General features: G+C 43.2%; 2 protein-coding genes across 3 annotated transcripts in view; both read right to left on the reverse strand.

Annotated features, from left to right (window-relative positions):
• LOC137097339 (NACHT, LRR and PYD domains-containing protein 1b allele 5-like) overlaps positions 1-10,238 on the reverse strand; it is a 26,524-nt gene extending 16,286 nt beyond the window's left edge. The window contains exons 1-4 of one of the 2 annotated variants that reach the window (XM_067469809.1): positions 9,840-10,238; positions 6,852-7,006; positions 4,699-4,760; positions 736-959 (exon numbers count right to left, since the gene is read on the reverse strand). In XM_067469809.1, coding sequence (XP_067325910.1) covers positions 736-959; positions 4,699-4,733 — 259 coding nt within the window. In that variant the 5' untranslated portion in view covers positions 4,734-4,760; positions 6,852-7,006; positions 9,840-10,238. Of the gene's footprint in view, positions 1-735; positions 960-4,698; positions 4,761-6,851; positions 7,447-9,839 lie in introns of those variants that run through there. The other variant, XM_067469808.1, reaches the window with a different exon arrangement.
• Positions 10,239-12,374: 2,136 nt separating this feature from the next.
• The window catches only part of LOC137094781 (caspase recruitment domain-containing protein 8-like), a 15,152-nt gene continuing 2,107 nt past the window's right edge, over positions 12,375-25,419 (reverse strand). Inside the window, exons 2-9 of the mRNA XM_067469810.1 lie at positions 21,864-21,934; positions 19,264-19,322; positions 18,181-18,404; positions 17,695-17,945; positions 15,744-15,866; positions 15,358-15,499; positions 15,204-15,239; positions 12,375-15,021 (exon numbers count right to left, since the gene is read on the reverse strand). Of these exons, the coding sequence (XP_067325911.1) occupies positions 14,915-15,021; positions 15,204-15,239; positions 15,358-15,499; positions 15,744-15,866; positions 17,695-17,945; positions 18,181-18,404; positions 19,264-19,322; positions 21,864-21,934 (1,013 nt within the window). The 3' untranslated portion in view covers positions 12,375-14,914. The remainder of the gene's footprint in view (positions 15,022-15,203; positions 15,240-15,357; positions 15,500-15,743; positions 15,867-17,694; positions 17,946-18,180; positions 18,405-19,263; positions 19,323-21,863; positions 21,935-25,419) is intronic.

Genomic DNA, 25,419 nt, shown 5'->3' on the forward strand with positions numbered 1-25,419 from the left:
AGCTCCCTCGCTGCGATCTATTGAAAGTCAGCCCTCGACACAAGCTTGTGTTTGTCAATAGAGTCTGAGGGAATTCGACTCATTCCTGCTTCTGGAAAGGAATGCTTCTGGACCCCACACTAATCTTGACATTTTGGGCTAGGTGGTGAATGATTACGCGGCTATTTTCCAAAATGGTGACATCCACTTGCTGGATGATGTGTTCATCAACAGCGGAGTGGGATCACCCTGGAATTGGAGCTGTTTGCACTGAAGTCTGACCACATTTGAATTGACGATGCCAGTTCTTGACTACATCATATGATGGGGAATAGAGTTTTAAGCAATTGTGATATAAAGGTTGTAGCTTCAACAGAACAAAGACACTCCTAGCCAGGACTGTCACCTGCTCACGGCATCTTATGTATTCTTGTATTTTATTGATTTGAGATGTCCCTGAAGTGAGGGAAGGGAAAGAAAAAGGAGGAGAGCTGGGTATCATCAATGTATACTTGCATCTTCTTGCAATCTCTTCCTCCTCCTCCTCCTCCTCCTCTTGCTACTCTGTGCCTTCAACTCATTTCACTTATGGTAACCTATAACTTGGTATTATGACCAATACAAATGTGTTAACTTTTAAAAATGATGTTCTGAGCAGATACATAAAATGGCTTTTACTCAGAAACCTAGTGGATACTCCTTTTTAAGATCCTCTACCTGTGATTATGTACACTCAAATTTTGTTTCCTGTTATACCTTCAAGACAAAGAAAGTGAGGAAAGTGAACAGCTGCCACAGCCTCTTCTGAATCCGCCTGGATGTTGAGCAAAGGGCCGGCAATATCCCACTTCTCTCTATGTTCCTCCTTGAAATGCTGTGACCATGAATCAAAGTAGTAGGTGAGAGTGACAGCTGCTTTCACGTCAAATATCAGATCAGTTACACAGCAGCGGAAGGAGCCAGCCTTGGTGAACTTCAGTCTGAAACCAATGAAAAAGAAAGTCAAAGGGGAAAGGGACTTTGAGCAGGGATCTATGTAGCTTCAAATGACATTTTTTTTGCAAAGGATCTGGCGTACCCTTCGATCACACTGCAATTTATATGAAAAGTTCGCTTGCTTCCTAACTAAATCTATGCAGTTGAAGTCTGATGTAACCTGAATTATATGTTTCTGCATGAGACACAATCAAAGAAGTAACTGATGTGTTGAGTTTTGCCTCTTAGTCAGGTATACAATTACTTTAGCTCAGAGAGCAACTCAAATCATATCTTTTATTGGGGTTTGAAGCAAAGATTAAGGAAGTACGCTGCAACAACATAGGTGTGAAGTAGAATCATAGAATCATAGAATCATAGAATCAAAGAGTTGGAAGAGACCTCATGGGCCATCCAGTCCAACCTCCTGCCAAGAAGCAGGAATATTGCATTCAAATCACCCTTGACAGATGGCCATCCAGCCTCTGTTTAAAAGCTTCCAAAGAAGGAGCCTCCACCACACTCCTGGGCAGAGAGTTCCACTGCTGAACGGCTCTCACAGTCAGGAAGTTCTTCCTCGTGTTCAGATGGAATCTCCTCTCTTGTAGTTTGAAGCCATTGTTCCGTGTCCTAGTCTTCAGGGAAGCAGAAAACAAGCTTGCTCCCTCCTCCCTGTGGCTTCCTCTCACATATTTATACATGGCTATCATATCTCCTCTCAGCCTTCTCTTCTTCAGGCTAAACATGCCCAGCTCCTTAAGCCGCTCCTCATAGGGCTTGTTCTCCAGACACTTGATAATTTTAGTTGCCCTCCTCTGGACACATTCCAGCTTGTCAATATCTCTCTTGAATTGTGGTGCCCAGAATTGGACACAATATTCCAGGTGTGGTCTAACCAAAGCAGAATAGAGGGGTAGCATTACTTCCCTAGATCTAGACACTATGCTCCTATTGATGCAGGCCAAAATCCCATTGGCTTTTTTTTGCTGCCATATCACATTGTTGGCTCATGTTTAACTTGTTGTCCATGAGGACTCCAAGATCTTTTTCACACGTACTGCTCTCGAGCCAGGCGTCCCCCATTTTGTATCTTTGCATTTCGTTTTTCCTGCCAAAGTGGAGTATCTTGCATTTGTCACTGTTGAACTTCATTTTGTTAGTTTTGGCCCATCTCTCTAATCTGTCAAGATCATTTTGAATTCTGCTCCTGTCCTCTGGAGTATTGGCTATCCCTCCCAATTTGGTGTCGTCTGCAAACTTGATGATCCTGCCTTCTAGCCCTTCATCCAAGTCATTAATAAAGATGTTGAACAGGACCGGGCCCAGGACGGAACCCTGCGGCACTCCGCTCGTCACTTCTTTCCAAGATGAAGAGGAAGCATTAGTGATCACCCTCTGGGTTCGTCCATTTAACCAATTACAGATCCACCTCACCGTAGTTCTGCCTAGCCCACATTGGACTAGTTTCCTTGCCAGAAGGTCATGGGGGACCTTGTCGAAGGCCTTACTGAAATCCAGGTATGCCACATCCACGGCATTCCCCGCATCTATCCAGCTTGTAACTCTATTGAAAAAAGAGATCAGATTAGTCTGGCATGACTTGTTTTTGATAAATCCAAGTTGGCTAATAGCGATGACCGCATTTGTTTCTAAGTGTTTGCAGACCACTTCCTTAACAATCTTTTCCAGAATCTTGCCCGGTATCGACGTGAGGCTGACCAGACGGTAATTGTTTGGGTCATCCTTTTTTCCCTTCTTGAAGATTGGGACCACATTGGCCCTCCTCCAATCTGCTGGAACTTCTCCCGTTCTCCAAGAACTCTCAAAGATAATTGCCAATGGTTCTGAAATGACTTCCGCTAGTTCCTTCAGTACTCTTGGGTGTAATTGATCTGGCCCTGGGAACTTGAACTCATTTAGAGCGTCCAGGTATTCCTGGACGACTTGTTTCCCAATTTGGGGTTGGATGTCCTCTAATCCCTCATCCACTCCATCTTGCTGAAGTTGGAGATGATTTTCTTTTTGTGAGAAGACCGAGTTAAAGAAGGCATTAAGTAGTTCTGCCTTTTCCCTATCCCCTGTCAGCATTGCCCCATCTTCTCCTCGAAGAGGCCCTATCGCCTCCTTGTTTTTCCTTTTTCTACTGACATAAGAGAAGAAGCCCTGTTTTTAATGTCCCTGGCAAGCCTGAGCTCGTTTTGTGCTTTAGCCTTGCGGACCTTTTTCCTACAGGTGTTGGCTATTTGTTTGAATTCTTCTTTGGTGATTTCTCCCTTTTTCCACTTCTTGTGCATGTCTCTTTTGTGTTTTAGCACAGTTAGAAGTTCTTTGGACATCTATTCTGGCTTCTTTGCACTTGTCCTATTTTTTCTCTTTGTTGGCACAGTTTGCAATTGTGCCTTAAGTATTTCACTCTTGAGAAATTCCCATCCACCCATAACTCCCTTATCTTTTAGTATCTGTGTCCATGGAATGCTGCTCAGCGTTTCCTTCATTTTTTGGAAATCAGCTCTCCTAAAGTCCAAAATGCAGGTTTGACTTGTCTTAGTTTCGGCCTTCCTTTGTACTTCAAATTGCAGGAGCACATGGTCACTTGGCCCTAAGGATCTGACCACTTCAACCGCATTGATCAGGTCCTCCACATTTGTTAGGATGAGATCAAGAGTAGCCAACCCCCTTGTTGCCTCTTCTACTTTCTGGACCATGAAATTGTCTGCAAGGCAAGCGAGGAATTTGTTGGACCTTGTACTCTTGGCCGAGTTTGTTTTCCAGCAAATATCGGGATAGTTGAAATCGCCCGTGACTATTACATCTCTTCTCTGTGCCTGTTTGGTAGATGTGAGTGAAGTGAAGTCCGTGCCCTGCATTCAATCTCCATAATCATTTTTGTAATTCCCTTGGTATTAACACAATTGCATCTTTTTCTCCCTCTGAAAGGTTGTGGAGTGAATTTCCAATACATTTGAAGCTTATTTAAACTCCCTAGGAGTCAAGTAATTTTTTGAAAAATATGTTTTGTCCCTAAAGGCTCTTTAGAAGCCAAGGAAGGCCCCAAAACATGCTCACAGGTTCCCCAGAGGATGCTTTTTTGGAGAAGGGGTAAAATGCTTTTTGGTTTGTTTGTTTTTTACAGCAAGTACATTGGGTGTGTGTTCCTCCAAAATCTGTTGGAGATCTAACACGACACCTGGTGGTGCAGTGGATTAAACCACTGAGCTGCTGGACTTGCTGACTGGAAGGTTGGCGGTTCGAATCCAGGGAGCGGGGTGAGCTTCCACTGGTAGGCCCAGCTTTTGCCAACCAAGCAGTTTGAAAACATGGAAATATGAGTAGATCAGTAGATACCACTTCTGCAGGAAGGTAACAGTGCTCCATGCAGTCATGCTGGCCACATGACCTTGGAAGTGTCTACGGACAACACCAGCTCTTCAGCTTTGAAACTGAGATGAGCACCACCCTCTCAAGTCAGACACGACTAGACTTAATGTCAGGGAAAACCTTTGCCTTTAACATGACCTTCAGACCTCCAAAGCTTCCTGAAATAAAGTAATCCACTGAACTGTTCAAATATACTGGTATACATGTAGGCAATGTACATGTTCCCTTTTGTCATCTTTATGTGGTCACTAAGAGGTCCAAGTAAACTGTGCATGTTCTTTGTGGAAAATATTCCTGTTTAAATGCAGAAACATGTCAGAATGGTAAAAAGTTTGAAACCATGAGTCAAAGGTTCATTGTGCTCACCTGTATATCTTGTCCCATTTTGAGTCCCTAATCATTTCTGGTCTGATTTTTATTGCACGATCCTGTAACAAAACAGTAAGTTTTGATACAACTGTTCCATCTGAGGTTAGAGCAATTTCTTCCCACACCAGAGATCTCCCAGTCTGAACTCCACACTTTCCAGTTAGCAATGGAACTAGACAGCATGAAGATCCAATGTCCAAAACAAGAACCTGGCAAAACTTTGAAACATGAAACTAGAAATCCACTTGGAAACAAGACTGTCAGGAAACTCCAACGTTAATGAGACTGAGCTAAAATCCTTTACTCGTGTCATAAAAAGCTTTTCCTGTCCCATGAAGTGAAAGGAAAGCATTGAGTTTGCCATTACAGCCAGAGAAGGATTTCTTATCTCTCTTTTCTAGCAGGTGGACTGACCTTGCCAATCTTAAGAAGGAAATCTTAAGATGGAAAACAAAAGTCTTGTTTTCCATCTTCAAACTCATTACATTCTGCACCTGACAAATCATCCTCAGGAGACAGTTTTTCAGAGAAAGACTGCTGTGGGCCTCTCCCAGGAATTTGACCTTGGGAATCTACAGGAGAAGCACTCCATTCATGAGAGAACTTGGGCCTCTCAGCAAGGCCTGGGCTTGACTCAGACCCAGGGGTATAAGGAGACTGGGAACACCTACATCTAACATGACAATTCATCCCATGGCCGGGGAGGCAACAAGATGCCCTCACACAAATGAGAATGTATTACCTACCTAGTTTCATCTATGCTGATGATCGTGCCATTACTGCTCAAGCAGGGAGCTTTGAGATGGTAGAACAGACGCTTTCCGAAACTTTAGGTGGTCTTACTGCCTATTACAGGGAAAACTAGCTGATTCCTAATCCATCTAAAACACAGATATGTGCCTTTCATCTCAAGAACAGAAAAGCATCCCAAGCTCTGAGGATTACCTGGGAGGGAATCCCACTGGAGCATTGCAGCGCACCCAAATACCTGGGAGTCACTCTGGACCGTGCTCTTACCTACAAGAAGTACTGCCTGAACATCAAGCAAAAAGTGGGCGCTAGAAACAATATCATACGAAAGCTGACTGGCACAACCTGGGGATCACAACCAGATACAGAGAAGACATTTGCCCTTGCGCTATGCTACTCGGCTGCTGAGTATGCATGCCCAGTGTGGAACACATCTCACCACACTAAAACAGTGGATGTGGCTCTTAATGAGACATGCCGCATTATCACGGGGTGTCTGCGCCCTACACCACTGGAGAAATTACACTGCTTAGGCGGTATTGCACCACCTGACATCCGCCGGGAAGTAGCAGCCAATAGTGAAAGGACCAAGGCAGAGACATCTCCAGCTCATCCCCTGTTTGGGTATCAGCCAGTACGTCAACGACTTAAGTCTAGAAATAGTTTTCTAAGATCTACAGAGACACTCGCTGGAACACCTCAGCAAGCGAGAGTCCAGAGGTGGCAGGCTCAAACCCAGAACCTCAACCAATGGCTGATACCAAATGAGAGACTCCCCCCTGGGCACACAGAGGACTGGGCGACTTGGAAGGTGCTGAACAGACTGCGCTCTGGCACCACGAGATGCAGAGCCAACCTTCAGAAATGGGGCTACAAAGTGGAATCCTCGACATGCGAGTGGGGAGAGGAGCAAACCACTGACCACCTGCTGCAATGCAACCTGAGCCTTGCCACATGCACAATGGAGGACCTTCTTGCAGCAACACCAGAAGCACTCCAAGTGGCCAGATACTGGTCAAAGGACATTTAATCAACCACCAAACTCACAAATTCTGTATTTTGTCTGATTGTTTGCTTTTTTTTTCTATTAGAAATGTAATATAATTGACTGGTTGCCCTGACACGATAAACAAAACAAACAAACAAACCTACCAACTGGAGGTTTTTTTTTAAATACGAGGAAGCAACCAGAAACATCAAGTTTTAAGGAAGAACATGTGCTAAAATCAGCATTAATCACCAGTCTGAATGAGCCCAATGTAAATAAATCCATAGGTGATGGTGGTGGTCATGGTGATGATACTTTACATAGTGAACTAGAAACTTAAATTAAGAAGACCACATTAAAACACATCTATCTGTAGATGGGTAAAATGAATCATATGATTTCAGCTGCTTACCTCACTTGGACACTGAGTGCAATGGAAACGTTCCTCAAAGTCTTCAGGGTTCTCCTCCTCCTTGTCCTCCTCCTCGTCCCCCTCGTCCTCCTCGTCCTCCTCCTCCTCTTCTTCCTCCTCTTCCTCTTTGTCATCCTCCTTCTTCCGGGTATCTCCTGCAAAGTCACAGCCCCCCACTGCATAAATAAGAGGGTGTGGAGGGTAAATAGAGTGCGTAAATAATAGACAGATTTTCCCACATAAGAAAATAATATTTTGAAATGTCTTTCCCTCATACTGTGTTCAAGAAGACAACGCTATTAGCCCATAGTAGAAAGATAAAGGGAGCAGGGAAATAAATGTGGCTGTACCTTTAAAACTGATTTATTTTGACATGACTGAAAGGAGGGCAAAAGAGGCAAGGGGAGAGGATCCAATGGGTCTGAAATCAGAACCAGGAAAGATTCTGGAGCAGATCATTAAATCGACAATTTATAAGCACTAAGGAAGGAAAGTCATACCCATGAAACGTCAAAATGAGTTTCTCAAAAACAAGTCATGTCAGGCTAAATTTATTTACTACGTTGCTGTGAGTTTTCTGGGCTGTATGACCATGTTCCAGAAGCATTCTCTCCTGACGTTTCACCTACATCTATGGCAGGCATCCTGAGGTTGAGCGGTCTGTTGGAAACTAGACAACTTACATTTATATATCTGTGGAATGTCCTGGGTGAGAGAAAGAATCTTGTTTGCTTGAGGCAAGTGTGAATGTTGCAATTGGCCACTACTAAATGTAAGCCGTCCTGAGTCCCCCTTCGGGGGTAGAGAAGTGACGGGATAAAAATACCAGAAATAAATAAATAAACAAACATTTAATGGTCTTGCAGCTTCAAAGCTTGGCTGGTTGCTGCCTGGGGGAATCCTTTGTTTGGAAGTGTTAGCTGGCCCTGATTGATTCTTGTCTGGAATTCCCCTGCTTTTTGAGTGTTGCTCTTTTTTTACTGTCCTGCACTTACAGTTTTCTTTTAAATACTAGTAGCCAGATTTTGTTGATTTTCATGGTTTCCTCCTTTCTGTTGAAATTGTCTACATGCGTGTGGATTTCAATGGCTTCTCTGTGTAGTCTGACATGGTGGTTGTGAGAGTGGTTCAGCATTTCTGTGTTCTCAAATAATAGGCTACATCCAGGTTGGTTCATCTGCTATGGCTGACTTCTCAGGTTGAATTAGTCTGCAGTGCCTTTCATGTTCCTTGATTTGAGAACACAGAAATGCTGGACCACTCTCACAACCACCATGTCAGACTACACAGAGAAGCCATTGAAATCCACACGCATATGGACAATTTCAGCAGCAAAGAAACCATGAAATTTTTTTAAAAATCTGGCTGCCAGTATTTTTTAAAAAACAAACTCTAAAATCATGACAGTAAATCATAGAATCATAGATTTCAATGGCTTCTCTGTGTAGTCTGACATGGTGGTTGTGAGAGTGGTTCAGCATTTCTGTGTTCTCAAATAATAGGCTACATCCAGGTTGGTTCATCTGCTATGGCTGACTTCTCAGGTTGAATTAGTCTGCAGTGCCTTTCATGTTCCTTGATTTGAGAACACAGAAATGCTGGACCACTCTCACAACCACCATGTCAGACTACACAGAGAAGCCATTGAAATCCACACGCATATGGACAATTTCAGCAGCAAAGAAACCATGAAATTTTTTTAAAAATCTGGCTGCCAGTATTTTTTAAAAAACAAACTCTAAAATCATGACAGTAAATAAAGAACAACACTCAGAAAACAGGGAATTCCAGATAGGAAACACTCAGGGTCCACTAACACTTTCAAGCAAAGGCTTCCCCCAGGCAGCAACCAGCCAGACTTTGTAGTGACGAGGCAATTAAATGCTAACAATGGTGGCCAATTCCAACATTCTCACTTGCCTCAAGCAGACCAGAGTTCTTTCTCCCACCCTGGACATTCCACAGATATATAAACTTCACTTGCCTGGTTTCCAACAAACCACACAACCTCTGAGGATACCTGCCATAGATGCGGGTGAAATGTCAGGAAAGAATGCTTCTGGAACATGGCCAGACAGCCCAGAAAACTCACAGCAACCCAGGGATTCTGGCCATGAAAGCCTTTAACAACACAACTAGTCCTGATCAGTGGTTCCTCTTCATTCTGGAGAGAAGTGACCAGAAGCTCCCACAGGATTCTGTCCTGCTATTCAACATCTTTATTAATTACTTGAACACTAGGTTTGTTGGAAACTAGGCAAGTGGGACATAAAATCATAAATATATACAAACATTAAAATCACTTATATTCAGATTAAAAGTTGCTTTAAAACCATCTCAGGACCTTTGTCCAATTCAAGGAGGCTATGAACCAGCCTCGTCTGGACACATTCCAGCTTATGAATGGGGTGTGGTGGGAGTTCCTTCTTTGGGGTTTTTTAAACAGAGGCAAAAGACTGCGAGAAGAAGACTGCGAAGAAGACTGCGAGAAGATCCAACCAGTCCATCCTCCAGGAAATAAAGCCCGACTGCTCACTGGAGGGAAGGATACTAGAGACAAAGTTGAAGTACTTTGGCCACATCATGAGGAGACAGCAAAGCCTAGAGAAGACTATTATGCTGGGGAAAGTGGAAGGCAAAAGGAAGAGGGGCCGACCAAGGGCAAGATGGATGGATGGCATCCTTGAAGTGACTGGACTGACCTTGAAGGAGCTGGGGGTGGTGACGGCCGACAGGGAGCTCTGGCGTGGGCTGGTCCATGAGGTCACGAAGAGTCGGAGACGACTGAACGAATGAACAACAACAAACAGAGGCAGGATGTCCATCTGTCGGGTGTGCTTTGATCCTGCCTTTCCTGCATGGCAGAATGGGGTTGGACTGGATGGCCCTTGGGTGTCTCTTCCAACTGATTCAATGATTCTAATACCGAAGTTAATCTGGGTCATCACCCGGCATTTCCCCCCAATACCCCAGCGCTTCTTTTCAGACCCGTGTTGATGGGTGTCTCTCCCCTGCCTTCTGACTTCCAGGCGCCCGCTTCCTTTTCTGCGTCCAGACTCACCCTGGGTATTTGGGGAGGTGGGACCCCCTTCCAAGGAGGCGACCTCCTCTGGGTCTAGCCATCTGACGTTCCTCCAGGACGTCGAGGGGGGTCGCGATGGGAGTGGCGAGAGAGGCACCAGCTGAGACCCAACTGATCCCCAGTCGAAGGAGTGCCCTCAGACCAGGCTCAGGGAGAGATTGATCCACCTTCAGACCATCAATCCCGGGAGAGAGAGAGTGCAAAGGGCGTGGTGCCATGCCTCCTGGCCCTAGTTCCCTTCTGCCCTTTTCCATATTCAGTTGTTTCTCTGGGTTCTTCTTCCCCCTTAACTCAAATATTCCAAAGCGCGCCCTCCCTCCTTCCCTCCCTCCCTCCCTTCCTTCTTCCCCTCACCTCCATCCCTCCCTCCCTCCCTCCCTCCCTTCCTCCTTCCTTCCTTCCTTCCTCTATTCTTCCAGCCCTCCTTCTTTCCCTCCTTCCTTCCTTCCTTCCTTCCTTCCTTCCTTCCTTCCTTCCTTCTTTCCTTCCTTCCTTCTTTTCTTCCTTCCTTCCTTCCTTCCTTCTTTTCTTTCTCCCTTTCTTCCTTCTTCTTGCCTTCCTCTTCTCTCTATCCTTCTTTTCCCTTCCTTCCGTCCTCTTCTTTTCCTCATTCCTTCTTTCTCTTATTCTTCCGTCCTTCCCCTCTCCCCTCCCTTCCTTCCTACTTCCCCTTTCCTTTCCTTTCCTTTCCTTCCTTCCTTCCTTCCTCTTTCCTTCCTCCCTTCCTTCTTTTCTTCCTCCCTTTCTTCCTTCTTCTTGTCTTCCTCTTCTCTCTATCCTTCTTTTCCCTTCCTTCCCTCCTCTTTCTTTTCCTCATTCCTTCTTTCTCTTATTCTTCCGTCCTTCCCCTCTCCCCTCCTTCCCTTCCTACTTCCCCTTCGCTTCCCCTCCCTTCCTTCCTTTTTTCTTTCCTTCCTTCCTTCCTTCTTCCCCTCCCCTCCATCCCTTCCCCTTCCTCCCCTCCCCTCTCCTCCCCTTCCTTCTTTCCTCTTTTCTTCCTTCCCCCTTCTTTCTCTCCTCTATTCTTCAATCCTTCCTTCTTTCCCTCCTCTTTCTTTCCTTCTTTCCCTTCCTTCCTTCCTCTTTTCTTCCCTCCTTTTCCTTTCCCTCTTTCCTTTCTTCCTTCTTCTCCCTTCCTTCCTTTCCTCCTTTATTTCTTTTCCTGATTCCTTCTGTCCCTTATCTTTCTTTCTTTCTTTCTTTCTTTCTTTCCTTCCTTCCTTCCTTCCTTCCTTCCTCCCTCCCTTCCCCTCCCTCCCCTTTGCCCCTCAACTTCCTTCCTTCCTCCTTCCCCTTCCCTTCCCCTCCCTTCCCTTCCCCTTCCTTCCTTCCCCCTCCCCTTCCTTAATTCCTTCCTTCCTCCTTCCCCTCCCCCCTCGCCTTCCTTCCTTCCTCCCTCCTTCCCCGCCTTCCTTCTTCCCCTTCCCTTCCCTCCCCTCCCCTCCATCCCTCACCTTCCCCTCCCTTCCTCCGTTCCTTCTCCTTCCCTTCTCCTCCCCTCCCCTCCCCTCCCCTCCCCCTCCCTCTCCCTCCCTCCCTCCCTCCCCTTCCTTCCTTCCTTCCTTGGCATCTGCTTCCCTCTCTGCCTGGCAGAGGTAGCCTGTGGTGTGTCTAGACCAGGACTTCTTAAACTTTTTAGCTTGGGACCACTTTTGATCTGAGAAAAATTTACATGATAGGTGTATGCGATAAATAAAAAAACCAAGCATTTACTGTATTGTGTATAAAGGAGGGAAGGACGGAACGAAGGAAGGAAGGGAAAGAAGGAAAGAAAGAGGAGGGAAAGAAGGAAGGATTGAAGAATAGAGGAGAGAAAGAAGGGGGAAGGAAGAAAAGAGGAAAGAAGGAAGGGGAGGAGAGGGGAGGGGAGGAAGGGGAAGGGATGGAGGGGAGGGGAAGAAGGAAGGAAGGAAGGAAAGAAAAAAGGAAGGAAGGGAGGGGAAGGGAAGGGGAAGTAGGAAGGGAAGGAGGGGAGAGGGGAAGGAAGGAATAATTGTCAATAATTTGAACTTCTGTATAGACTCGAGTATAAGCCAACCCGATTATCAGCTGAGGCACCTAATTTGAGCACACAAAAACTGGCAAAACTTATTGACTCGAGTATAAGCCAAGGGTGGGAAATGCAGCATCTACTGGTAAATTTCAAAATAAAAATAGATACCAATAAAATTTCATTAATTAAGGCATCCGTAGGTTAAATGTTTTTGAATATTTACATATAGCTGTAAATTAAGATAAGACTGTCCAACTGATGAAACCATTATTCTAACCTTCTTCAATGTAAATGTGCTTACGTATCCTTCCAATAATAATAGAGTAAAATAATAAATGTAATAATAATAATAATAATAATAATAGTAATAGAGTAAAATAATGGAAATGTAATAATAACAATAATAAATAGAAAAAATAATAAATGTAATAATAATAATAATAATAGAGTAAAATAATAAATGTAATAGAAATAATAACAGCAGAGTAAAATAATAAATAGCAGTGGCTCGACTATAAGCCATGGGAGGGCTTTTTCAGCTTTAAAAGGGCTGAAAAACTCAGTTTATACTCGAGTATATATGGTACATTTTATTTATATGGCCACCAGTTGCTCCAGAGGAAGATAAAGGTCCGCTTCAAAAATTAAAAACAGAAAAAGCCCCAGGTGAGTACATGCTCCCACCTGAATTGTTTAAATGCAACATCACCTGGTGTGCTTCTATCCTGGCCAACCTGTTTACACATATCAACTAGACAGGAATCATACCAAATGGACGGAAGACTAGTATAATTGTCCCACTATATAAAAAAGGGCCACAGAACTGACCCTCACAATTACATACCTGTTAGTATGCCTGACATAGTATGAAAGATCTATGGTAGGTTTTTGTTAAATAAATTACATAGCTGGGAGGGGAGAATAATATCATTGCAGAGGAACAGGCTGGATTTCGACAAGGCAGAAGCACAATAGACCAATGTTTTGTGCTTTCACAAAACAGTCTGAAGAAACCAAAGGGATGCCTATATGCTGCATTTTTGGATTTTACCTTGGCTTTTGATTCAATTCACAGACAGCATTTGTGGGCAACGTTGGCAAATGCTAATGTGGATGGACGAATGCTGTCATTGTTTATGTATTTATTTTGGACATTTCTACCTCGTCTTTCTCCAATGGGCCCAAGGCGGCTTACAAGATCACATCCTAACATCAACCATATCTGTGCTGGTACGTCTGTACCAGGAGCTCCAACTTTATTTTCTTTCTATTACGTGTTTGCATATATTCCAAAGTTTCAGGGATTCTGCAAAAAGGTGGCTTCCTTTGGTTTGCAGTCATAGGGCAAGCCACCTATCTATCATTGTTAAGTTTGGATCCACCCCTTCTCCCAGGGAGATGGGAAGGGAAGAGGGGGCCATTTTTAGTTAGTCTTAGTGAGGAAAGCTAAGTTAGAGGATGTGGACAAGCTTCACCTGCAGAAAAGCTTCATTTCTAAAGACATTCCGGGGGAAAATTCCCAAAGCTCTGACAGAGAGCTCACAGCCTCTCAGCCTTACAGCATCTGAGAGAAACAGCCCTAAAGTCTTAAAGAAATTCCAGAGGGAAAACAGCTTTGCAGACCCAAAGAGCTCCAGCTGGAGAATCTACAAGCTTTGTCTGGTAGGTTTACTCGGTACCAAGACACAGTTTGGAATCGGTAGTAGATCCCACACCAACAAAACTTAGATAACAGACAGCCTGGGAGAGGTTAAAAAAGGGTTTTCCTCTCAAAGTATAAGAACAATTAACAAAGACAGTTGCCTGTCCCTTGTGGACAAGATTAAGGAAGCCACCAGTTGATTTAAAGCCTTGAAGCATTTGTTTGACTCATTGAAGATTTGAGAAATATCTGTTTAATTTGTTCAATAATAAAGGACTTTGTTTAACCTTTCAAGCCATCTAAAGACCATTTTTTCAGGAAAATACTTGAGGGCCTCTTTCGTGGCGCCCTGGCTTTCCGCTGGACACAAGGTGCACCTCCTATTTCAAAAGACAATTATTACAGGCCAAGTGCGTAACAGAACAATATCAATAAGACATAAAAGTAACTATATATAAATAACACATAAAAATAGAAAAGCCTTAAAATAGTAGAACTATCAAATAGATAACCATAATAGCAGGACTCAATAAAATCAATTAAAAGCTTTGTTAAACAGGAAGGTCTTCACTCCTTTTCTGAAGGACATCAAGGAGAGGGCTGCTCTAATTTCTTCTGGCAGCTCATTCCATAATTTAGAAGAACATACCATCTCTAGTGATTTTTAGACATGGTTGTCCCTTAGCTGTTTGGAGGGGAGGGTCTTCTTGCTGAAACTGCCCGTTCGAAAACCAAAGATCCGTTCCATGTTATGTTTTGGATCTATAAAGTATATAGACAATTACATGGGAAGATATGTGTTTGTGGTTAAGAAAATGAAGGAAACAATTCCTTACTGCACAAGTATCTTTGGAGAACAAATGAGGACTATAGTACAAACTGACAAATATCAGAAGTGGGGATCAGCAGAGGCTTAAGCTGTTGCGTGACAGATCATGGTTTCTAGATGAATTGGTTAAAAGCAGAATTTGTCAGTTTCAAAGGCAATAGTTAAAAAGGAAAAAAAACGAAGAAAATGAAAGAACAAGGAGGGGTTTTTTTGTGTGTGTCAGAAGTGACTTGAGAAACTGCAAGTGTGAGAGAATTGGCCATCTGCAAGGACATTGCCCAAGGGACACCCAGATGTTTGAGGTTTTACCATCCTTGTGGGAGGCTTATCTCATGTTGCTGCACGGAGAGCTGGAGTTGACAGAAGGAGCTCAACCCACTCTCGCTGGATTCGAATAACTGATCTGTTGGTCAACAATCCTGCTGGCACAAGGGTTTAACCCACTGTACCACTGAGGGCTCCAAGGGGTTGTTTTCAGAAAAGAAAATGGGAAGTTTAGGAGCCCTGCACTATACATTCAATATGTGATCCATGGCTTTGATGAAATGAAGCAATGAAGAAAACATGTCTTGCTGAAAGACCTCTCTGAGCTTCCTCGGTGGCCAAGGAGAGCTGTGCTTCTTACTGGTGGAGAAGGGAAGAGAGAAGGAGGAAATTCTCACTTGATGCAAAATCTTGACCAATGCGCTCCAAGGCCAAATCAAGACTGTAATTGACCTTCCAGAGCTAGTGGGTTGGGGAGAGTCCCTCACACAATCACGTTTTGCATCTTCAAGCACCAGACATGCCCACAGAGCCTGACTCACCTATCACGGGATGGAAATCAGCATGTATCCATTCCTCTGAAATGAAAAAGGAAAAGGAGAGCGTTAGAGAGAAAAATCTGGGTGAAATAGTTTTCTGAATACTAAATTCCATACTTTGGATCAATTATGAATTCCTGCCTTGGTCAAAGCTCACCCTGTTTAATGAAGGCCTTCCATACTAAATCATTTGTGTCGTCTTCGAGCAGGACAAGCTCTAGTACATCTTCCATGAACTCTAGATATAATTCAAGGTATTGAATATGTCTATCTGTAGGTGGATATTTAAACTGCAGTTTCTGTGGAAGTGAGAGTTCAGAGTGTATCAATATTGTTTCACTCACAGCTTTTTAAATAGCTCAGCTTTTCCTCTTAATAAAACACTATTGCATTTTTGATTGGGAAGAACCTGGGCCAAAATCTAATACTGTACTGTATGAATGAAAAATAATCCCTTTCTATAATATATATAACTGAATCCTAAACTGGTAGCAATGCAAATTTGTTATGATGGCAAAACTCATCATTGTCTCTGAATCTCACCTTTGGATAGATGGATAAACCAGGTGTGCTTTTCAGAACAAAGTGGGAGCCAATAATCAGAGGCTGCATGGTCTGGGATGGATTTTGAACTTTATGAGACAGTAATTCACGCTTATTGACAGCCTGGGAAGGGAGAACAAGATCAGTTTTGAGACATGCAGAGATACACTAAGGTCCTAAGAGGCTGCTCTGGTGTTGCAAATGTGTCCTTGTAGAGTGGTGAGGATAGAAGCATACAATGTTGCTGAAGTGCTTGATCAGCTTAGTACATGAGCTGAACCTTAACTGTATTGTCGAAGGCTTTCATGGACGGAATCACTGAGTGGTTGTCGGTTTTTCCGGGCTATATGGCCATGTTCTAGAAGCATTTTCTCCTGACGTTTCACCTGCATCTATGGCAAGCATCCTCACTACCTCTGAGGATGCTTGCCATAGATGCAGGTGAAACGTCAGGAGAAAATGCCTCTAGAACATGGCCACATAGCCTGGAAAAACCTACAACAACCCAGTTAACCTTAACTACTCCTGAACTTTTGAATTGTCTGTTTTACTGGAAGATTTCAGCAACTCAAAAACGTAACCATTCTTGCATGATTTTGCTTTTTATATCTTCATTTCTGAGAACCCAGATGCTTTATCAATTCTGCCTACTCCCTGCAAAGCATCAAATAGCTATGCATGTTGACTTCAGGGACTTTACACTTAGATGAAGGAGAGTATATGGCTCAGTGTAGCATAGGTCAACATGCATCCAAATATGGACGTATGCTACACTGAGCCATATACTCACTTGACATGTTGGACCGAGACCATTGTGCATTATAAAATTTCATCTGAACTGTGAAAATCACTGTTCTTCCATTCCTCCACCTACTCTTTTCTATTACTGCCTTCTCTGGAAAAAGCATTTTACCATCTCCAGCTATTCAAATATGGTATGAATCTGGAGCCATTTTCAAATAAACTCCTCCCACATTTGGGGCACAATCAAAATGTCATATGTTAGCACGGAGATATGTTATGCATCCTGAGCAAATCATACAGCCTAAGGGGCCATCTACAGGGGCCACAAAATCCAGGACTGGTCCAAACCAGCCCCAGATTCTGCCATGGTGTTTACACCATTTTGGTCTCAAACCACAGCAGGGGTAGCGGTGGCACCCTGAACCAGAGCACTCCAGTGAGCAACTGGCCATCATTGGACTCCTTTCTTCATGTCTGCACCTAATTGTCCAGTCATGATATTGATATTGTTTTAAATATGTTTGTTTGTGTTGATGTGTTGTTGCTGATTTTATTTTATTATGTTTGTTTTAATCTGTATTTTTTTGGCTTGTCCCCTTGTAAGCCACCCCGAGTCTCTTCAGGGAGATGGTGGCATGATTTAAATTAAAGATAGATAGATAGATAGATAGATAGACAGATAGATATATGCATAACTTGGAGAGGACTGGGGTTAAAAGGAGAAGTCTAATACAGCAACAAGAAACAAAGCTGTCTGCATGATTTGGAAAGGATTCTAATATAGCAGCAAGAAGCCACATAGGTAAGTGACATCTCCTTTTCCCTCTCTTACAAAGCATGAGCAAAGTGGGATGGTGACACTGGGCCATGTGAACAGCAGGGCCTACATTGAACCCCCAACAACTCTACTACAGAACTTTTGAGGATTGAGTTTATGGGAAGTGTGATTCTTGTTGGAGACTTAGCTGTGAGAAGACACGGCTACATGTTCCACTAAAGACTGATACACTTTCCAGCAGAAGCTACCTACTGTGACCTGTGTACAATATATTCACAGCTCTTACTTCTGAGCTACTGATCTCTGATATTTGAAATCACTTTCAGAAAAAACTACCACAATCACATAACCTGATGCAAGATTCTTCCTGCCATCCAGTATGATCTACTTAATTTGGAACATCGAGGAAAGTTAGAGGTTCCCAGTCACCTGTTTTAGAGAAGAGTCATTGGGAAGGAGATAAAAGCGTAATGTGTATTTGTATCTATGTTCCCAATACAGCAGAGTTATTGCATGAGCTTTGATCTTTCCTTCAAACCGTGACTTCTTGAGAACAGCTCCACAAGGACAGGGTGTGAGATTCTTCAATTCCACATGATATGGCCCCACTGAGTCTGGCTTCTCCAAGCTCATCCCCTTTTCACCAAAATGTGCCAGATAGATTTCAGAACAGCCTTTACCTGCCAAAGGAATACACAGGAAGCCTATTTCAGCAAAGCATCAGGCTCAGGACATTATAAGTTGGTATTAAAATCAGTACAAATGAGTTAATTTTAAAAAATTACTATTCTAAGCTGGTATATGAAACTGGGATTTTACTAGGAAATCTGCCAGGATGCAACGATTAGTAGGTTCTCCTCTTTAATATTCCTCCAGTTATACTGATGTATATTCAAATTTTGTGCCCTGTTCTACCTTCAAGACAAAGAAAGTGAGGAAAGTGAACGGCTGCCACAGCCTCTTCGGGATCTGCCTGGATGTTGAGCAAAGGGCCGACAATTTCCCACTGCTTTCTATGTTCCTCATTGAGATTCTGTGACCATGAATCAAAGCAGTAGGTGAGAGCGACAGGTGCATTCACGTCAAATATCAGATCAGTTACACAGCAGCGGAAGGAACCAGCTTTGGTGCAATTCAATCTGAAAACAATAAAAAGAAGCACAAGAGGGAAAGGGACTTAGAACAGGAATCTGTGTAGCTTTCTATGCCATCTCACTGGATATTTTTTTGCAAGGGATTTGACATTGCAACTTTAAAAAATATTATTATTATTTTATCATAGTTAATACATTTGTTATACATTTGTTTTACAGCAGATACATATTATTCAATACACTTAAGATACTTTGGCATCTAGTATTATTATTCTGCTTAAACATATTCTCTATTCCTCACTGCTGTGCTCCCCTCCCCCCTCTCAAGCCACAACTTTTACATGTCGTCTGTCCAAAATCTCATTTCTTCTTGTGGCGGTAACTTTCCTTCTTTATTTTTTAATCCTTTTACAATAAATTTTCTCCAAACATAATCAAAATCACTTTGTTTCCATATACCTCTTTTAACTTTTAATATACATGTCAGCTTATCATTTATTGCCAGTTTCCATACTCCCTTATACCACTCCTCTATTTGTATATTTATTTCTTTTTTCCAGTTCCTTGCTATAAGCAGTCTTGTATTGTTAATCAATTTGTTATCGCTTCTTTATCCTCTTTTTTCAATTGTTTATTGTTATATAATGATAAGAAAAGGCCAATGAAAGGTGTAAAGTAGAGGTGGGTAAAATACAGCCTGTAGGCTGCATGCAAAATATTTTGTTTTGTCCCAAAATTCCCTTTTAGGCCTTGGAAGGAGCCCTGTCTTCATCATTATGTCGTCACTAAGGAACCCAGGTAAACTGAACATATTCTGAATGGAAGACATTCAATGCAAAAAACATACTAGAAAGATAAAAAGTTTGAAAACCACTGGTCAAAGACAAATGTTCAAGGTGCTTACCTGTAATGGCCCTCTATATGGTCCCAAGGCAATTCAGGTTGGATTTTTATTGTAAGATCCTGTAACACAATAGTCCTCATTGACACAGCCTTCTTATCCGAAGTTAGAGCAATCTTGTTCCCACACCAGAGATCTCTTGACCTGAGCCCCATCCCTCTTAATTAGAAAAGGTTCTTCTGCACCTGCCATGGTCAGCATCCACATGACCCTAAGAGCCCAACTTCTGCCACACATCTAGAAATGCAATTGTGGGTGGGGTATATAAAACTTTGTTTTATTGTTTTAATTAATGCTATATGTATTGGTTTTAATGATTGTTTTGTATTTGATTGTGTTATTTTATTGTAATTGTGATGTAGCAGTCTTGCACCGTTACTAATGTAAGCTGTCCTGAGTCCCCCTTCGGGGGTAGAGAAGAAACGGGGTGCAAATGCCAGAAATATATAAATGAAAAGACTGGACACACTTACATCTAACATGACAATTCATGCCATGCCTGGGGAAGCAACGAGAAGCTAACATGTCACCTTTCTATTGGAGTTATTTTATTAAAATGGAGAATGTTTGGATGGGTACTCAACAAGATACACCAAGGTTTTGACTACGTGTTAATATATGCTGTTACAGATGTGGAATGACCTGCCGGAAGAGATCTGACAGCAAACTGAGCTGTTGGAATTTAAAACTCACCCGAAAACCTATTTTTTTCTAGCAGACCCACCTAGTCAATTTTAACCACGCATTTTAACTCACATCCTGTGTTCATCATATTTTAATGTTTGTTCTGTGCATTCTAATAAATTTATTTGGTATTCATTTTAATCCAATTTAATATGTATGTTTTATGTAATGTTTAAGATTATTATATGCTTTAACTATGTTGGGATTTATAATATTATTATTATTATTATTTATAATAATACATGTAAATAATACATGTATTTATTTATAATACATGTAAAGTTGCTTATTATTATTATTATTATTGAGCAACTTTACATCTATAATATAAATCTGTAAGGGGCGTCGTACGGAGTCGTATAACTCCACAACCCCCCAACGAAACTGAACCAGAATTGCCATGCCCCTAGGACAACCCACTCGGTACAAACTAATGTGCTCCAAATTAAAAAAAAAACACCACAACAACGACAAAAACACCGCAAAACAACTGAACATGCGCACTGGCGCAAACTCCCCGGCACGCGCGCACGCACGGCCCCTCCCCCCCTCCCCCCGCGCGGCACACACACACGTGCGCGGTGCAAACTCCCCGCCACGCGCGCACGCGCCGCCCCTCACCCCCCCCCCCCGCGTGGCACACACAAAGGGGTGGGGTGAAGGGAGGGGGCGTGTCTAACTGGAGAGGGAGGGAGGAGGGAAGGAGTGAGTCACGGAGGAAAGGGGTGGGGCGAAGGGAGGAGGCGTGTCTTCAAATTCGCCCCCTCCCTTCTCCCCACCCCTTCCCTCCCTGAGTCACTCCTTCCCTCCTCCCATCCCCTCCGGAAAGACACGCCCCCTCCCTTCGCCCCACCCCTTTCCTTCCAGGAGTCAATCAGGAAGAGAAGAGCTGGGGCGAAGGGAGGGGGCGTGTCTTTCCGGAGGGGGTTGGAGGAGGGAAGGAGTGACTCAGGGAGGGAAGGGGTGGGGAGAAGGGAGGGGGCGACTTGGAAGACAACAATGATGGATCCGGACCAAAGCATTCAATACGCCCTAATATCCACACAGATGGAGTTTGAGGGAAATAGACCTTGACATTTGGGAGTTGTAGTCACTGGGATTCAGAGTTTACCAAAACTCAAAGAGCATCCTGAACCCCACCAACGACAGAATTGGGGCAAACATGCCACACTGAACCCCCATGACCAACAGAAGATACTCAAGTTTACACACAAGCATAAAGAAGGGGGAGGAAGGAGGGATGCCAGAGAGAGAGAGAGAGGGAGAGAGAGAGAGAGAGAGAAAGAGGGGAAAGGAAGGAGTGTGAGAGAGAGAAAGAGGGAAAGAGGGCGAGTGAAGGAAGGAAGAGAGGCCAGGCACAGACTTCAAAACTCTTACTAAAAGCCACAGCAACGCGTGGCAGGGCACAGCTAGTGTATTATAAATCGACACTAATCACAAGTCTGGGTGAGCCCAATGAAAATAATTTTGAATGATCGTATCTTTACGCATTTGTCAAATATCTACGATAATCTGGGGAGGGCATTCTCTATCCTACCATCTGTTCAAGCGCGTTTGGTGGGAACCACAGAGAGGGCCTTTTTGGTGGCTGCTCCCTGACTTTGAAAGTCCCATCCAAGAGAGATCATGATGGCACCATACCTGTTGGTCTTCCACAAATTATATTGTCGTTAGATTGTATGTTTATTAGCCACCTTGAGTCACCACAGAAAGAAATGTGGGGGTATAAATAAAACTAATAATAACAATGATTCCCTAAATTAATGTGGTGGTGGGGTGGGGAGATGGTAGTAATACTTTCCACAATGAGCTTGAAACATAAACCCCCTAGCCCCCCCCCCCCCCCGAATTGAAATGCATCTATCTACGTATTACTCCTGCAGGTGGTTAATATGAATCAGATGGTTTCTGTTGCTTACCTTACTCGGACACTGAGGGCATTTGAAAAATTCCTCCAATTCATCATCGTTCTCCTCCCATCTTCCTTTCTCTGTAAGTTGAGACATACAATTAAATGGCAGCTTCTCACTCCATAACATTTCTTGCATAGTGGAAGGGCATTAAATAGGATGGTGAGAAATGGAAACAAAACATGTCAAAAATAGACAGTTTTTTTCAAGAAGAAATTAAGACTTTGAAATACTTTTCCTTCCCACTGTATTCAAAGACATTGCCGTATTTGCCAGTTGTAGCATGGAAAGAGAAGCATGGGACAGAGACAGAGGACAGAGATTGACAAAAGGCTGCAACTTAACACTATTTTTGAAGAGGCCATATTTAAACAGGATCCAGACTGCTCAACAAACATCTTGACCCTGGCATCTGGTCTAGGCACATGGATTTCCAAGAGCAAAGGGAGGGGCGTTGATGTTTTCCTACTATGGGAGGACATCACAGATGGCTAGGAGAACTTGTAATCAAATGTCCAGTTGTTCATCGAAAATAAATGCTTGCTGGTTATAACTGAATGAACCCTAAAGATAGATGATTTTGAGATATGACTGTATCTTAACCATATTTTGAGTAACAGTGATGTGATAAAGCAGGGCCATGTTTATGTATTGTGCTCATGTCTATCACTATCCACCTGTGCTAGGACAGCTGTACCAGGAGCTCTTACTTCATTTTCTTTCTATTGAGTGTTTGCATGTATTCCAAGGTTCCATGCATTTTGCAATAAGGTGGTTTCCCTTGCTCGGCAATTATAGGGCCAATGACCCGTCAATCATCATTATGTTCTTTAGTTCCGCCCCTTTCCCCAGGGCTCTGGGAGGGAAAAGAAAGACTTCAGGCAGTCTTTCAGTTTTTTCAGGAAACCCAGTTACAGGACGTGAACTTTCCCCATCTGTAGAGAAGCTTCGTTTCTCACATCTGAGGGAAACAGCCCTAAAGCTTCTAAGGAAAACAGTTTTACAGCACAACCCTTGTTGGGGTTAAAGATACAGATCCACATCATTCGTGGAGAAAATCCAAAAGGACTCTAGCTGGAAAATCTCTAGCTGGAAAATCTTGGAAGGTCTTGGCTGGTAGGTCTACTTAGGTAACCAGAAGCAATTGGAGCCGGGAGTAGGGCCCACACCAGCAGAGACAAGAAAACAGGCAAGATGAGGTAAATATAGTTACTTTTATTATTTTTCCCTTTTTCTTTTTCCTTCAAAGATAGCTCAGTGAAGCTAGTTAGCTCCAAGAACCTTTCCTATCTAGAATGGATTTCTTTTATCTTTAATAAACATATTATTTTGATCCTATGAGTTGTGGATCTGCAATCCTGTTCCATCCTGTTGAATGGAAGTCAATCCTTGCTCCCTACATGTAAGTTTCTGCTGCTTATGTACTGTGCATCCTGCACTCTGCTATATTTTTGGTGGAATCACCCCCAGAGAGGGTCATTTTTGAGCCTAACAGCTCCTGATTCCCAACAGCAACCAAAGCCAAAACCAAGGTCACAACAACATCTGTTATAGAACTCCAGTATGCTGATGATAACTTAGCCTGTGCGCATTCAGAAGAAGACCCACAAGCCACTCTAAACACTTTTGCAGAAGCATACAAGAAGCTCAGCCTGTCATTCAGCATTGAGAAAACCAAAGTGCTCTTCCAGCAGTCACCAGCCAATCCCTCTCCAATGCCAGAAATACAGCTCAACGGTGTAACATTAGAAAATGTTGACCATTTCCGCTACATTGGCAGCGACCTCTCCACAAAAGTCAAGATTGACACTGAAATACAACACCGCCTGAGCCCTGCGAGTGCACCATTCTTCCAAATGAAGCAGAGAGTGTTTGAGGACTGGGACATCAGTAGGGAGACCAAGGTACTTGTTCATAAAGCTATTGTCCTCCCAATGCTGCTATACGCCTGTGAGACACGGGCTGCCTACAGATGTCATACTCAATTCCTAGAATGATTCCATCAGTGTCGCTTCCAAAAATTCCTGCAAATCTCTTGGGAAGAAAGGCGGACAAATGTCAGCATGCTGAAGAAGTAAAGATCACCAGCACTGAAGCAATGTCCTCCATTATCACCTCTGCTGGACCAGCCACGTTGCCCAGATGCCTGACCACCATCTCCCAAAGCAGTTACTATTCTCTGAACTCAAGAATGGGAAACATAATGTTGGTGGACAGGAAAATTTATTTATTTATTTATTATTTATTTGATGCATTTATTAACCGCCATTCTCAGCCCTTTAGGGCGACTCATGGCGGTGTACACACATCTAAAAGACAATTTACAAAGAGGCAATTACAACAACATATAAACTACATAACAATTACAAAAACTACACTAAAAATCCGCTTTGTCTCATAGTGGAATCATAACCAATCTCATATTCCTTGTTCCATTCCAGTCATCTTTACCACATTGTTATAGCACTTAATTAAATGCCTTTAAAGAGATTTAAAGATGGGCTTAAAGCCAACCTTTTAAAAAATGTGGCATAGACCCAGAGAATTGGGAAGCCGTGGCCTTTGAGCACGCTAATGGGAGGTCAGTTGTGACCAGCAGTGCTGCAGAATTCGAAGAGGCACGAATGGAGGGTGAAAGGGAGAGGCATGCATGAGGAAGGTGTGTCAAGCCTGTCGCAGCTATCAAACTGGGATACCAAACATTCAATCCCTTCTGCGGAAGTTGTGCCCATCGTATAAGGAGGAAAAACCCAACAAAAACAAACTGTCTTTTAGCAAAAGAAAATTTATATTAAGGTATTTACAAATAAAGCAGTATCTTTAGAATATTCAGCTGCTTCACATGATGGCTTGTAAACACAAAGTCCTTATCTCCAGATAAGACGCCAGTCTTAGACGTTGTAGCAATAATACACCTCCAACAACTCCAGCTCCAGCCTTGAGCTCCAAACTCTCTCCAGTCTTCAAGCCTTTTTTCAACCTTTTTCAACCCCCCCTCCCCCTCCCCCTCCCCCTCCCCCTCCCCCTCCCCCTCCCCCTCCCCCTCCCCCTCCCCCTCCCCCTCCCCCTCCCCCTCCCCCTCCCCCTCCCTCCAAATACAATGTAATTATTAGTAGTACTTCACCTTCCACAGGTGGCTTGATTGTTGCTGGTCATACAATGATTGAACATGATTCTTACAATCACTTACCCATTTTTCACTTTAGAAATGATCTAATCCAGTGTTTCTCAACTGTCCGGATGCCTCGACCCCTTAGTATAGTTCCTCATGCTGTGGTGACCCCCCAACCGTAACATTATTTTCCTTGCTACTTGACAACTGTAATTATGCTCCTGTTATGAATCGTAATGTAAACATCTGATATGCAGGATCAGGCATGTAGCCGGGGGGGGGGGGGGCTTGGAGGGCTCACAGTGGTCTGCGAAAAGGCCTTACTGGTACATTATTTTAACTGTTATGCTTATTCATATCATGATCTGATCACTATGCTCAATATATCTCATATGTATGGGGGTATTGGGGTAACCAAACAAAAGGTTTGCTAGGGTAGACCCTCTTTCACCA

Source organism: Anolis sagrei, chromosome 6, assembly GCF_037176765.1.
Source record: "Anolis sagrei isolate rAnoSag1 chromosome 6, rAnoSag1.mat, whole genome shotgun sequence".
NCBI lineage: Eukaryota > Metazoa > Chordata > Lepidosauria > Squamata > Dactyloidae > Anolis > Anolis sagrei.